The following is a 12,624-nucleotide window of genomic DNA, read 5'->3' as shown; positions in this document are numbered from 1 at the left end:
GCGCCGGCGGCCGCCGCGCGTCGTCGTCGTCGCGCGCCGGCGCGGGCCGCGCGGCGGGCCCGCCGTCGTCGGACGACTCGCCGTCGCTCGAGTCGTCGTCGAGCGCCGCCGGCTCCGCGAGCTCGGCCGCGTCGACGCGCCGCGCGGCGTCGTCCGCGGCGCGCGCCGCGACGGCGCGCGCGACCGCGTCGACGGCGCCCGCCGGCGCCGCGCAGCGCGCGGCGTCGAGCAGCTGGGCCGCGAGCTCCAACGCCCGCGCGTGGGGCTCCGGCGCGAGGGCGTCCGCCGCGTCGTCCGCGCGCAGCGCCTCGAGGAGCCGCGTCGCGAGCGGCGCGGCCGCGCCGTCGCCGTCGCGCGCGAGGCGCAGCGCGTCGCCGCGGAGCGCGCGCCGCTCGCGCGCGCGGCGCGGCGCCGCCGGCTCGTCGTCGTCGAAGGCGCGCGGGAGGAGACACGCGGCGAACGCGGCGCCGAAGGCGTCCGACGCGACGGCCGCCGCGAGGCGGTCGGTCGCGGCCGCGGCGTCGCGGGTCCGGTCCAGGGCGCCGAGGTTCGGCGTCACGTCCGACGGCGACGACCCCGCCGGCGCCTCGCCGCCGCCCGCGACCGCGCCGGGCGCCGCGGCGGCGAGCGCGAGCACGGCGCGCGCCGCGAGGCCCCCGACGCGCGGCCGCGTCGCCGCGATCTCAAGGAGGGCGTCGAGCAGGCCCCCGAGGTCGTCGCCGAGGTGGGCGCCCGTCGCCGGCGGCGAGTTTTCCGACGACAGGAGGTCCAGGAGGAGACCGAGCGCCGCGCGGAGCGCGCGCGCGGCGGCCGCGTCGCCGCGCGACCGCAGGGGCTCGAGCAGCGCGCCGACCCTGCGGAGCGCGCCGCGGTCGCCGAGCGTGCGCTTCCAGGCCGGCGACCCCGCGGCGAGGGCCGACGCGACGCGCAGCCGCGCGAGGAGCGCCGCCGCGTCGCCGCCGGCGTCGACGCCGTCGAGCGCGGCCCAGGCCGCGTTCTCGCCTTCTTCTTCGCCGTCCGCCGGCGCGCCCGGCGGCGGCGCGGCCGCGGGCCAGGGCGGCGCCGCCCCGCCGCCCAGGGCCCGCCGCAGCACGCGCGCCGCGCGCCGCGCGGCCGCGGCGTCGCCCGCGCGCGCCGCGTCGACGCAGCGGCCGACGACGGCCGCGCGCGTCGGCCCGCCCGCGCGGCAGACCTTGGCCAGGAGCGACGCGGACCGCTCGCCCCAGGGCTCGTCGCCGCGCGCCGCGACGAGCCAGACGTCGACGAGCGCGGCGACGCGGCCGCCGTAGCCGTCGCGGCGGCTCCGGCCGTCCGCGAGCTCGAAGAGCGCGACGGCGGCGGCGCAGACGCCCCGCAGGCGCACCTTGCCCCGCGCGAGCTCCAGGAGCGCCGCCTCGGCGGCGCCCGGGTCCAGCGCGAGGCGATCCGCGGCCGCGGCGAGCCACGCGACGAAGTCGCCGTCGTCGCGCCGCGCGCGCGCGACGTCCGCGGCGTCGCAGAGCTTCAGGGGCACGGCGTGCTGCAGCGAGTTGACGACGACGAGGGCGTCCGACGCCAGCGCCAGCGCGAGGTCCAGCGCCGCGCGGTACGCGGGCCCCCCCGCGGCCTTCTCGGCCTCCGCGGCGTCGAGCGCCGCGGCGAGCAGCGACGCGCCCCGCCGGTGCTCGACGTGGACGCGCCGCGCGCGGCGCACCTCGACCATGGTCCCGCCTCCCCTAAAACCCAGGGCCGGGTCGCCCGGGCCCGGCCCGCCGCCGTCGCCGACCGTCGCGAGGTCGCCCAGGAGCGCCGCGGCGCGCGCCGCGGCGCGCCGGTCGTCGTCCGATTGCGCCGGCGCCTTGAGGCGGTCCACGCAGAGCTCGCAGCAGAGCACGCTCGACCGCTCCAGCGGCTCCGGCGGCCCGTGGAGGAGCGCGGAGAGCGCGCGGCCCGCGCGCGCCGCGCCCGCGTCGCCGGGGCCCGGCGCGTGGGCCGCGGCCGCCCAGCGCCAGAGCAGGGCCAGCCCGCCGTCGAGCGTCGCCTCGAGACTCGCCGGCTCGTCGGGCGACGCGACGGCGCGCAGGCGCACGGCCGCGACGGCCGCGAAGCGGCCCACGAGGTCCGCGCGGCGCGGCGTCGGACCGCCGTCCGAAAACGCGCGCCGGAGCGCGTCGCGCTGGCGCGCGACGAGGTCCGGCGGCAGGCGCGCGGCGAGGGCGACGAAGATGCGCCAGGAGCTCGGCGGCGCGACGGCGTCGCCGGAGGCAGACCGCCGGCCCGACGCGCCCCGGGACCTCCGGCGGCCGCCGGGCGACGCGCCCCACGCCCGCGCGCCGCGCGGCCGCGGCGCACCGTCGGCGACCTCCGGGCCGGCGTCGACGGCCTCGTCGTCGGCGTCGGCGATGGCGAGCGCCGCGAGGTCCTCGACGAGCTTCGGCGAAAAGGGCCCGCGCCGCGCGGCGACGGCGAGCACCGCGCCGCCCCGGTCGAGCGCGTCGCGGTCGCCCCGCGCGAGCTTCGTCACGGCGCCGGGCACGTCGCGCTTCGCGAGCCAGATGGACAGCGCCTGCTCGCCGAGCTCCCAGCGCGCGTCGCCGCGGCCGGACGCCCAGGGCGGCGGCGGCCGCGGCGGCGGCGCGCCGTCGGCGCCGGCGCCGAGCTGGAACGCGCCCGTCTCGTCGACGCCGCGCGCGACGGCGCCGAGGCCCTCGAGCCCCGCGAGGCGCTCCGCCGCCGGGCGCGCCGCGTCGGCGAAGGCCACGTAGGCCACGTCGACCTGGAGCCGCTCCGCGGACGCGCGGAGCGCGCGGTGCCGCGCGTCCAAGCCCGCGTCCGCCGGCTGGTCGCCCGCGGGCGCGCCGTTCCAATAAGAAGCCACGTGGGCCTTCCAGGACGTCGCCGGGCTCCGCCTCCGCCGGCCGTCGCCGTCGCCGAGCGACGCGAAGCTCGACTGCGACGCGGACCGGTCGCCCATCGTCGCCGGCGAGTCGAGCGACTCGTGGACGTCGCCGCCGAGGAACGCGTCGCGCGCGAGCGCGCCGACGACCAAACAGAGCTTCTCCCGCGCGCCCGCCAAAGCTTCGCCAAAGTCCCAGCGGCCGTCGGCCTCCGCGTAGCGCCGGTGGCGGTGCTGCGGCGCCTCGGCCGCGAGCGCTCGGATCCGCGCGTTCCCCGCGCGCTGCACCGCGCGCGCGACGACGCCGCCAAAGGCCGGCGGGATCGTCGGCGCCGCCTTGGCCGCGCCGACGTAGAACGCGCCGAGCAGGCGCCGGAGCACGAGCACGTCGAGGGGCCGCTTGCCCGCGGGCGAGAGCCGCGCGACGAGAGCGTCGACGCCGCCCGCGCGCGCGAAGTGATCTAGAAGCACGCCCGCGCCGCGGCCGTCGTCGCCGTCGGGGTCCGGCCGCGCCGCGAAGGAGGCGCCCGGCTGCTTCGACGCCTCCGCGAAGCGCAGGAGCGCCGCGCGGTCCGCGCCCAACGCGTCGTCGAGGCGGTCGCCGGGCCCCTCGCCCTCGCTCTCGCTGCCCTCGTCCAGGGGCCAGAGCGCCTTCGTCCGCCGCGCGCGGCCGCCCCGGAGCGGGTTCCGCGGCGTCGCCCCGCCGACGTCATCCAGTAAACCCCCGAGCAGCGGCTCGAGCGGCGGCGCCCACTCGTCCGGTTCGTCGGGTCGGAATCCGCGCTGAAGCGCCGCGCCGTCCGCGGCCGCGCCGAGGAGCGACCCCGCCGTCGACGCGTCCGACGACGACGACCGCGACCCGGCCTTGCCGCGCGCGGCCTTGGAGCCGCCGAAGCGGCCGAAGAAGGCCGCCTGCTTCGGCGCCGGCTGCCGGTCCGCGGTCCGCGCGGCCGCCGCGCCCGGCGGCGGCGCCGCGGACGGCGCGGGCGCGGGCCGCAGCTCCGCGCGGCGCGCGGCGACGCCCGCGCCCGTCGTCAGCGCCAGGGCGAGCATGCGCGTCGTCGCCGGGGCCAGGGGCCTGGACGCGTCCGCGAGGCGCCGCGCGAGCGCCTCGAGCGTCCGCCGCAGCAGGCGGTGCGCGCGCGCGCCGAGGGCGCCGTCGGCGTCGCGCCGCGCGGCTAACAGGAGCTTCTCGAGCGCGGGCTCGAAGCGCCCCTCCCACCAGGCCTCGTCGTCGCATTTCGCGGCCGAGAGCTCGCGGCGCACGAGCCTGGGCAGGAAAAGGGTGCGAAATTCCCAACTTCAAAGGCTCCTATCTCGGTCGTTTTCCGCTCGTTTCGGCTGATTTTTGGACGAGCGATCATCTCTCGGAGCGCTCTCGAAGCGTGGGTGCTGTTTCCGGAACGCGCGCGCGCGGAACACTCACGTTGAAGCGACGTTGAATCACCCTTTTGCTGCCCTGGCACGAGCTCGTCCTCGAGCTCCGCGGCCTCGCGCGCCGCGGGCCCCGCGCCGCTCGCCGCCGCCGCGCGCGGCGCCGCGCCGGGCGCGTCGGCCTCGGCGTCGCCGACGCGGGCCACGCGCAGCGCCGCGCCGGAGCCGAGCCGCACGCGCTCGCGGCCGTCGGAGCCGTCGCCCGCCTCGAGCTCGCCGACGAGCTCCGACACCGCGCGGCCCGCGCCGCGGCTGAACACGAGGCGCTCGCTCCCGACGCCCACGCCGAACTCGTCGCTCGCCTCGCCGGGCGACGCGCCGTCGCCGACGAGGCGCACGCCCGTGACCGCGCCGCCGCCGGCTTCGCCGCGCTTCGTCCACAAAAAGACGGCCGTCGCGGACACCGCGCCCGCGCGCGACACGGAGCCGCCGAGGGACGTCGACACGCGCGTCAGGTCGAAGGGACCGCCGGACGCCGTCGTCACGCGCCGGTAGCCCGCGGGACCCAGCGTGTTTCCGAGGGTCGTCACCACATCTATGATTGCCGTGGCCATCGTGCGCGTCTCGTTTCGGTCTCTGGTGGCGTGGTCGGTCGTGGCGCGTCGCGCACCTCTCTCCGCGGTGGACGCGCCAACTGCCTGGTCCGACGCCTCCGGCAACGCGGCCGGTGCCGGCGGCGCCGCGCGCGAGGAAGATGCGCTCGAGCCGGCCCTGATTTCCAGTGGCAATCTCAGAGTAATTCGATGCGGTTCAAGAGCGCTTGGTTTACCCGCCGAAGCTAGCACTATCGGACTCAACAAGATGCCAGGACTATCTCGGACTCAACAAAACTCCCGTTACTCGAGCTCCGCGGCCTTTCGCCGCGCGGCGTCGAGGAACATGCCGAGGGACCAGTCGCAGGTGACGGGCGGCGCGCCGTAGGTCCGGGAGAAGTAGACGCGCGCGCCGTCGGGCAGCAGGCGGTCGGCGATCCGCACCGCGCGCGCGGCCGCGTAGAGCGTCGCCCGGCGCAGCGTCGCGTCGTCGAGGCCGTAGGGGTTCGGGAGGGTCTCCGCGCGCGACCGCCACGCCGGCCCGTCGCTCGTCGCGTCGCGGACGAGCTCTTCTATTTTGCCGATCGCTTTCGCCTTCTTCTTGAAGGTCCCCGCGACGCCGGCCGTCGCCGCCGCCGTCGCGTGCATGCTGAGGCCCAGGGCGACCTCGGCCCGCGCGAGCGCCGCTTCGAGGGGCGTGCCCGCGATCTTCTTCTCGATCTCCGCGTCGACGAGGTTTCGCCAATTGGCCAGCTCGGCCTCGTCGCCCGTCTCCGCGGCCCGTTTCTGCGCCGCGAAGAGGTCCAGGTCCAGGCTGGCCACCTCGTCGCCCGCCGTGACCTGCGCGCTCAGGCCGCCGCCGCTCAGCGTCGCGAGCGTCGTCGCGTCGTCGACGCCGACGAGCGAGGCCGCGTAGACGCCCGCGGCGTGCTCCAGATCCGCCTCGTCGTCGCCGGACAGCACCTCCAGCGTCGCGACGGTCGCGAAGCGCGCCTTGATCGCGGCGAAGAAGTCGTTGACGAGCCGCGACGTGAGCGCGCCGGACGCGAACGCCGCGCGCGCGCCGCCCGTCAGGCCGACGCTGAGCGAGAAGTCGCCGGGGCCGACGGCGGCGGAGACCTCGTCGAGGTAGCCGTCGTACGCATAGGGCGTCGCGGCGACGGCGGCGACGTCGGCCTTGAAGCGCGCGCCGCCGGGCAGCTCGCGGACCGAGCCGGCGGCGCAGCCCGTGTCGACGAGCGCGCACTCGTAGAGCGACACGGCCGTCTTGCCGCTGCCGCCGTCGACGACGGCGCCGCGGTAGGCCGGGCCCTTGGGCGCGTCCGGGTAGGCGCCGTCGTCGTCGAAGACGGCGCCGTGGTTCGGCGTCTTGGCGCTCTCGCTCAGGAGGTAGAGCGAGAAGATGAGCACGAGGATCGTCGCGGCTTGCATGGTGGCATTGGGCCAGATTGATGCTGGCGGGGGCGTCGCGTTGTACTCGAGGAGCTTCTTTTTGTCGGCCATGGCTTGTGGCTGTTGGCGGCGGCGCGCGCGCACTTGCAGGCGTGGACCTCGATGGCTGCCCCGATTTTGTTGAGCCTCAACATGAGGCCTGCGAGCAGCGAGGTTGAAGCCCAAAAAGGACGCCGCCAGCGTCATCGTCGCAAATCGAGGCTCCGCCAGCGTCATCGACGCAAATCGAGGCACCGCCAGCGTCATCGACGCTGCGGCAGCAGCGCGAGCACAATGAGCAAACGCATTTATGCACTTCTAATCCTCGCCGCCACTGGCGACGCGCTCGCGCTGCCACGACGCCGCTTCGTCGCCGCCTGCGCGACGGCCGCGCTGCCCCCCCAGACCGCTCTCGCCAAGGATCTGTACTACACAAAGGAGGACTACTGCAAAAAAAGCGACTCCGAGACGAAGAACGGGATCGAGTTCGGATGCGAGGCCTACGTCCAGGACCCGGCGAAGCGGCTCAAGATGCGGCGGCGCGCGCTCGCGGCGCTGCGGCGCGCGAGCGAGCGGCTCGATCGCCTCGAGAACGTCGAGATGTCCGTCGCGGGCGGCGCGCGCGTGCGGGAGACGCTGCGCAAGGACCCGCTCGACGGGCTCCGGGCCCAGGGCAAGCGCCTGTCGACGCTGTCGGACGTGTCGGAGGTCGGCCTCGCGTACGACGAGACGATCAAGGCCGTCGAGGCCCTCGACCTCAAGGCGCGGCGCCTCGAGCTCGACGACGGCGCCGCGGCGCGCGACGAGGCCGCGGCGGTGTTGCGGAAAGCGCAGGCCGCCCTGAGGCGGCTCGTGTCCGTCGGCTCCGAGCCGGACCTCCTCGAGCCCGCGGACGTCGCGCCGCCCGCGGGGGGCGCGTAATCCCCGGTGTCTACTAGTAGTCGCGGCTCCCTGACCCGTGGCTCGGATGACTATGTGGGCGTGGTTATAATGAGCAGCGGGATGAGCAAAGCGGCGCGGTGCGCGCGCGCGCGTCGACCGCCGGGGTCGACGGGACGGCGGCGGCGTGCGCCGCGAGGGCGCAATCCGACGCGGCGTCTATGTGCACGAGAGAGCCCGGGGCTTCTAGCAGTTGAGCGACATCTCGCGCGCCTCGCGGACGAGGCTCCGCTCGGCCTGCGTGAGGCCCCAGACGGGCTCGTTTTTCACCTCGAGGCAGTCGATGACCTTGACGGTCGCCGGGCTCGTCATGAGCTTCTTGAGCGACGCCTTGCTCTCGATGGCCGCCTCGGAGACGGGGTCCGCCGCGGTGATCGTCTCCCGGAGCGCGTAGGCCTGGTCCATGATCTCGGCGAGGGACGCGACCTTCTCGGCGCTGGCCACGGCCGACGCGTTCCACTCCGTCTTGCGCTTCGTGCACCGCGCGCCGCCGCTCCCGTAGAAGCCGCCCTGGCCAACGGACGCCTGGCCGCCGCTGTAGGTGATGGAGTTGCTGTAGGCCACCGCGGCGCGCGGCGGCGCGCGCGCGCGCAGGAGCCGGATCGACGAGCGGGCGAGCATCGTGGTCGACGCCCCTGCCCGGTTTCTGTTCCGCGTGCGCTTGGACCGGCGACAAAACTTCTCGTCAGCTCGAGAAGCGGCTCTGATTGATTGGAGCCCAGGCGGTGTGCGCAAAACGGCCTCGAAAACCTGCCAATGCTTCGTTGCACCTTTGTTGCCGTCGAGGCAGTGGCGTTTTGCGACCTCCCCCACGTGCGCAACGTCCGCGCGGCCGCTGCCTCGTCGGCCGCACGCCTGTCCGTCGGAACTAGGTGCGGCAGGCAACCGCGGCCGCGGCGCGGTGCCAGTGGCGGCCGCCGCGGCGTCGAGCCCACGCGTGCAAGCAGGTGCGTCCTTACGAGGTGGTCCATTTCGACGACGGCGAGGAGCCTGCCGTCGACCGCAGTTTACTCGGCGGGCGACGAGGGGTCCGGAGTTGTCCGCTCGCGCGGACTGCAACATCAATGTTGCGTTGATGTTGTCGCCGACCTGAGCTCATCGACGATGTTCAGCCTCGCGCGCCTCGCGCGCCTCTGCGCGGTCCTGCTCACGACCCTCTCGTGCGCCCTCATCGCGCCCCGCGCCGCGACGACGCAGCAGCTCACGCGCGACACGCGACGATACAACCTGGCCAATTCGCGGGCAGAGGACATCAACAACTCGAGCATCATCCCGAAGATCGACGCGTGCCTGAACCTCGCCGACAACCGGCACGCGCGCCCGCGTCCGCCCGTCCCTCGCGCGGCGGCGACCGCGACCGCGGCCGCGCAGGTACGAGGCCGTCGTCGCGCTCGCGCGCAAGGCCAAGCAGCGCGCGCTCCTCGACCAGATGGGCGACGGCAACCTCGACGGCGTCAAGCCGCTCATCGCCCAGATGGACGAGGAGCTCGAGCAGTGGGAGGCGGACCCCGCGTACGGCGAGATGCGGGACCAGTCCTGGCCGGCGAAGATCGGCGTCGTCTTCGTCGACGAGGACAACGTCGACACGAAAATCGCGGCCGAGGCGCAGAAGTTCCCCGGCGAGGGCTAGGGCGCGCGGGGCTAAGTCTTCCGCCGCGACGTCCCCCCAACGTGGATCGCGCTCGTTCCGTCGTTAACATATCCCGCCGGCGGGATATGTTAAAAGGAGGCGCCGCCGCCGCCGCCGGAGCCCGCGGCCGTGGCGCCGCCGCCGCCGCCGCGCGAGGCCCAGGAGCTCGTCGAGGGTCTCTACCCGTCGGCGGGGTCGCTCGCGCTCTCGCCGAGCGACCTCCTGCTCCCGTCCGAGGACCTGAGCGCGTCGCAGCTCGAGATGCTCCACGACATCCTCGACTCGTGCACGCGGCGCGTCATCGACTGCCGCATCGCGTTCGCCGCGCGGAAGTGCGCGAGCGACCTGCCGCTGTAACTCGTGTTTGTGGGGAACTAGGGATTTATGACAGCGCGACTTCGAGACAGATGGGCTTGTGGTCGCTCCAATTCTCATAGACTTGAGTTTTGAACGCCGCCTTCACAGCCTGTGCGATCGACCCCTTGCCGTCGCCCAGCAGAACATCCTTGGCGCCGCTCCCAAGCTCGCTGCTGGCCTTAATCTGGTCGTAGACCCCCTTGAAAACATCCAACATTTGTTTTCGTTCCTCGACTGCGTTTTGCGCATCCTCGGACTCCAACACCACGCCGCTCGAGAAGCCCGCGGCGACACCTGACCGCCACAGCCATGCCGAATCGTAAATCTTCCCTCCGACGTCGACAAAGTCAGACTGATTCGTTGATTCGCCGTCGCGGCTGCCAATGTTTTGAAATCCAAGACGTGTCAACTTCTCGAACGCGTCATGCGTCGGGGCAAGATTAAAGTCGCCGAGGACCAGTACAGCGTCCCCAGATTGCAGCGAAGCCTGGACCTTCGGAACAATTATCTCAGACAAGGTGCGGAGGTCCCGCTTGGTGTCGTCTTTGCCGCCGGATTTGAGGTGGCAGGACAGCAGCGCGAGCCGTTTCACGGGCTCGGCTTTGGATGTCGGCACAGTCTGCAGAATCGTGAGCCCGATAGCACGCCGTAGCTCGTCGTCTTCGAGTGCCCTCGGGTTATCGCTCGAGGCCTCCAGCTGCCAGATTTGCGGGTCCCAGGCCACCACGTGCGTCTCGCCTTTGCTCGTTTTTCCCAGCCCGCGGCATTCGATCGGCCGCACGTCGAAACAGTCGAGTTCGCGAGCCAGCAAGACGTCAAAAGTCTCGGGACCCGCGGTCTCCGCGAGACGGCCGTGCGGACACTCCTGGATGCAGATAATGGAGACGCGAGATTCGCGGCGCACGGCGGCCGCGAGGTTCGCCGTCTTTTTGGCGAGGACTGCGGGCGTCAGGCCATGGGTTCCCAGGCTGGCCCTCGCGTTCCACGAGACGACCTTGAACTTACCATCGGATGGCTGGAGCAGACCCTCGATCTCGCGCACCAGGTTTTCGGACAACGTCTCCTTCAAGTTGAGAGTCAGCCGTGTCGCTTTGGAGATCTCTTCGACGAGCTTGTGCGCCGGTGTTTTCTTCGTGTCATTCTCCGGGAACACCGCATCACAGATTTTGACATTGGGATCCTTGCTCGGGGACATCTCGCTCGCCTTTCTATCTCCCAGACCCTTAATGGCTTTGACCGGAGAGCTCGCGGTCAGGGGCCGCTCCGTAGGGCTTTTGTGATTGACCGTCAATTGTTCGCGCTTCTCTCCCGACAATGCTACCACCGTTCTCCCTTCAGACAATACTGCTGACACATCTTCCATCACGAGCTTGAACCGGGACAGGCGCTCGAGCTCGAAAACGTTCTCATACTCTTTGCGGTGATACAGCTCCCAGGCGAACTCGATCATGCCGCGCTCGTTCTTTGCGTCCAAAAAGAGCGCAGCGCGGCAGCAAGCCAGGATCCTTGAATTGGGAATCTGCTTAACCTTGCGCTGACTCACGCCAGATGCGACGATCCGGGCGAGGAGCACGAGGTACGTGGCGACGCCCTTCTCGACGCCCTCGTTCGATGCGGTCGGCGCGGAGGCCGCGGACAGCATGGCGCAGACGCCAGAGGCACGAAGCGCGTCGACAATCTTCGCACGTGTGTCCGGCGACGTCAAGGTTGAGTCCGCACAGTTGACATCGATGTCGAAGACGGGCGGTGTAGCGGCCTTAGCCGGCGAGGCGCTCTTGTCGTTCTCCGACTCCAACTCGCCGTCGAGCGGAGGCTCCGCGGAGGAAGGCATGATCGAAGAGAGGTGGCGTGATCGCGGTGAGAGTTTGGAAATGTAGAGCTGCGATGCCGCTGAGCGATAGGCGATTTTGTCCCCTCACGGCGTGGTTGCCCGACAATCCGAGCATTGGCTGTGGCGAAGATGGCGAAGGCGCTCCTTGGGTGTGCGCGCCATCGGACTCGCCATGGATGCGTAAAACACGGCCGGTATACTCTAAACTGCGATACTGCGCCTTACACGAACACGTTCGTCGCGTCCGACGGCCGCTCGGCGACGGACTCCGCGCGGCCGAAGCCCGTGTACGCGTCCGTTCCCATTTGTGGATCGCCCTCGTTCAAGTTCCACGTCTCGTTCCTTACTCAGTAGGTGATCATCTGGGGCACCTCGACGCCGTGCTCGCGGATGATGTCCGCGAGCTCGAGGTAGGACCGCGGGCCGTAGGACACGACGTCGTCGTCGGGCGCCTTGGCGAGCCATCGCGCGTCGACGAGCGACTTGGCGAACTCCGCGAACTGCGGGTTCGTGAGCTTGCCCTTGTCGTCGCGGAGGACGTCGATGGGCACCTCGTGGTCCTCGCCGGCGGCGATGCGCGCGAGCATCTTCGTGAAGAGCTTGACCTCGTCGGGCGTGAGGCGGCCGCCCTCGACCTTGGCGACGTCGTCGCTCACGAGGTTGATGAGCGCGAGCACCTTCTCGTCGTGCGCGTCGCCCTGGTCGTCCTTGACCTTCTTGCCCGTGTAGTAGCCGCGCACCTCGAGGTCCATCTTCTTCAGCTCCTTGTTGATGTCCGCGAGCGCCATGCGGAGGCTCTGGCCGCGTCCGGGCAGCACGTCCGTCGCGATCTCGTCGATGACCTTGCCCGCCTCGTCCTCGGTCATGACCTTGCGTTGCTGCGCGGGGGCGAGGGCGTGCGCGCGCGCGCGCCGTTTCCGCGTCGCGCGCGGCGCCGGGCGGGTCGCGCGCGCGGCGCGCCGCGGTTCGAACCCCGCCGGGCGTCCCGGGCGCACCCCCCGGAAGCGGCGCAGCGCTCGTCGCGCGCGCGCATCGAGGACGCGGGCGGCGCACCGTCAACGCCTGGAGGAACAACTGCTGGCGTTGATCGAGGCCCATCTTTTGCTCGTGTTTTGAAGGCGCAGACCGCGCCCGACGAGGAGCGCTCGTGAGCCAAAGCTGCCGTGCAAGCAACCAAAGGTGGCGCGCGCGTCGAAGGTGGGTGGGGAGCCCCGACGTGCGGTGGGGGGCGCCCCGGCAACGATGGCGTGACATGGCCGACGAGAAGTTCGACGACGACGGGTGCAGCAGCTCGACGATGCGGCGCGACGAGGGCGCCCTGGCCGAGGCCCAGAGCCCCCACCTCCTCGAGGAGGCGCTCCTGGGCGACAGCGACCCCGAGGACGGCGGGCGGTCGGCGGAAGCCCGGGAGGCGCGGCGCAACGCGGCGGAGAAGATCACGCTGCTGCGCAACACCTGCGAGTGGGGCCTGGGCGTCGTGCGGCTCCTCATGGGCTACCTGCTCTGCGTCTCCGCGTCCGTGGCCTGCGCGACGGGCGCGTGCGAGTGGATCATCGTCGAGTCGCGGCGGGGCAGCCTCGAGGTCGACTGGTGG

General features: G+C 72.6%; 4 protein-coding genes across 4 annotated transcripts in view; 1 reads left to right on the top strand and 3 right to left on the bottom strand.

Annotated features, from left to right (window-relative positions):
* The window catches only part of AURANDRAFT_62666 (hypothetical protein), a gene marked incomplete at both ends in the record, with an annotated part of 18,646 nt that extends 12,301 nt beyond the window's left edge, over window positions 1-6,345 (bottom strand). The window contains 3 exons of the mRNA XM_009036695.1: window positions 75-4,145; window positions 4,313-4,885; window positions 5,150-6,345. Coding sequence (XP_009034943.1) covers window positions 75-4,145; window positions 4,313-4,885; window positions 5,150-6,345 — 5,840 coding nt within the window. The remainder of the gene's footprint in view (window positions 1-74; window positions 4,146-4,312; window positions 4,886-5,149) is intronic.
* Window positions 6,346-7,398: 1,053 nt separating this feature from the next.
* AURANDRAFT_62665 (expressed protein) lies at window positions 7,399-7,833 on the bottom strand (the record flags this gene model as incomplete). Its single annotated transcript, XM_009036694.1, has 1 exon — window positions 7,399-7,833. One exon carries the CDS (start codon window positions 7,831-7,833, stop codon window positions 7,399-7,401), a length of 435 nt encoding a protein of 144 aa, XP_009034942.1.
* A 483-nt stretch (window positions 7,834-8,316) lies between these two features.
* Window positions 8,317-9,199, top strand: AURANDRAFT_62664 (hypothetical protein; the record flags this gene model as incomplete). The annotated part of the gene is made up of 3 exons (XM_009036960.1): window positions 8,317-8,498; window positions 8,584-8,791; window positions 8,942-9,199. 3 exons carry the CDS (start codon window positions 8,317-8,319, stop codon window positions 9,197-9,199), a joined length of 648 nt encoding a protein of 215 aa, XP_009035208.1.
* Window positions 9,200-11,377: 2,178 nt separating this feature from the next.
* On the bottom strand, window positions 11,378-11,896 carry AURANDRAFT_62663 (hypothetical protein; the record flags this gene model as incomplete). The annotated part of the gene is made up of 1 exon (XM_009036693.1): window positions 11,378-11,896. One exon carries the CDS (start codon window positions 11,894-11,896, stop codon window positions 11,378-11,380), a length of 519 nt encoding a protein of 172 aa, XP_009034941.1.
* Window positions 11,897-12,624: the final 728 nt, after the last annotated feature.

Source organism: Aureococcus anophagefferens (genome assembly GCF_000186865.1).
Source record: "Aureococcus anophagefferens unplaced genomic scaffold AURANscaffold_5, whole genome shotgun sequence".
NCBI classification, from domain to species: domain Eukaryota; class Pelagophyceae; order Pelagomonadales; family Pelagomonadaceae; genus Aureococcus; species Aureococcus anophagefferens.
This window is presented reverse-complemented; position numbering and strand designations above follow the sequence as displayed.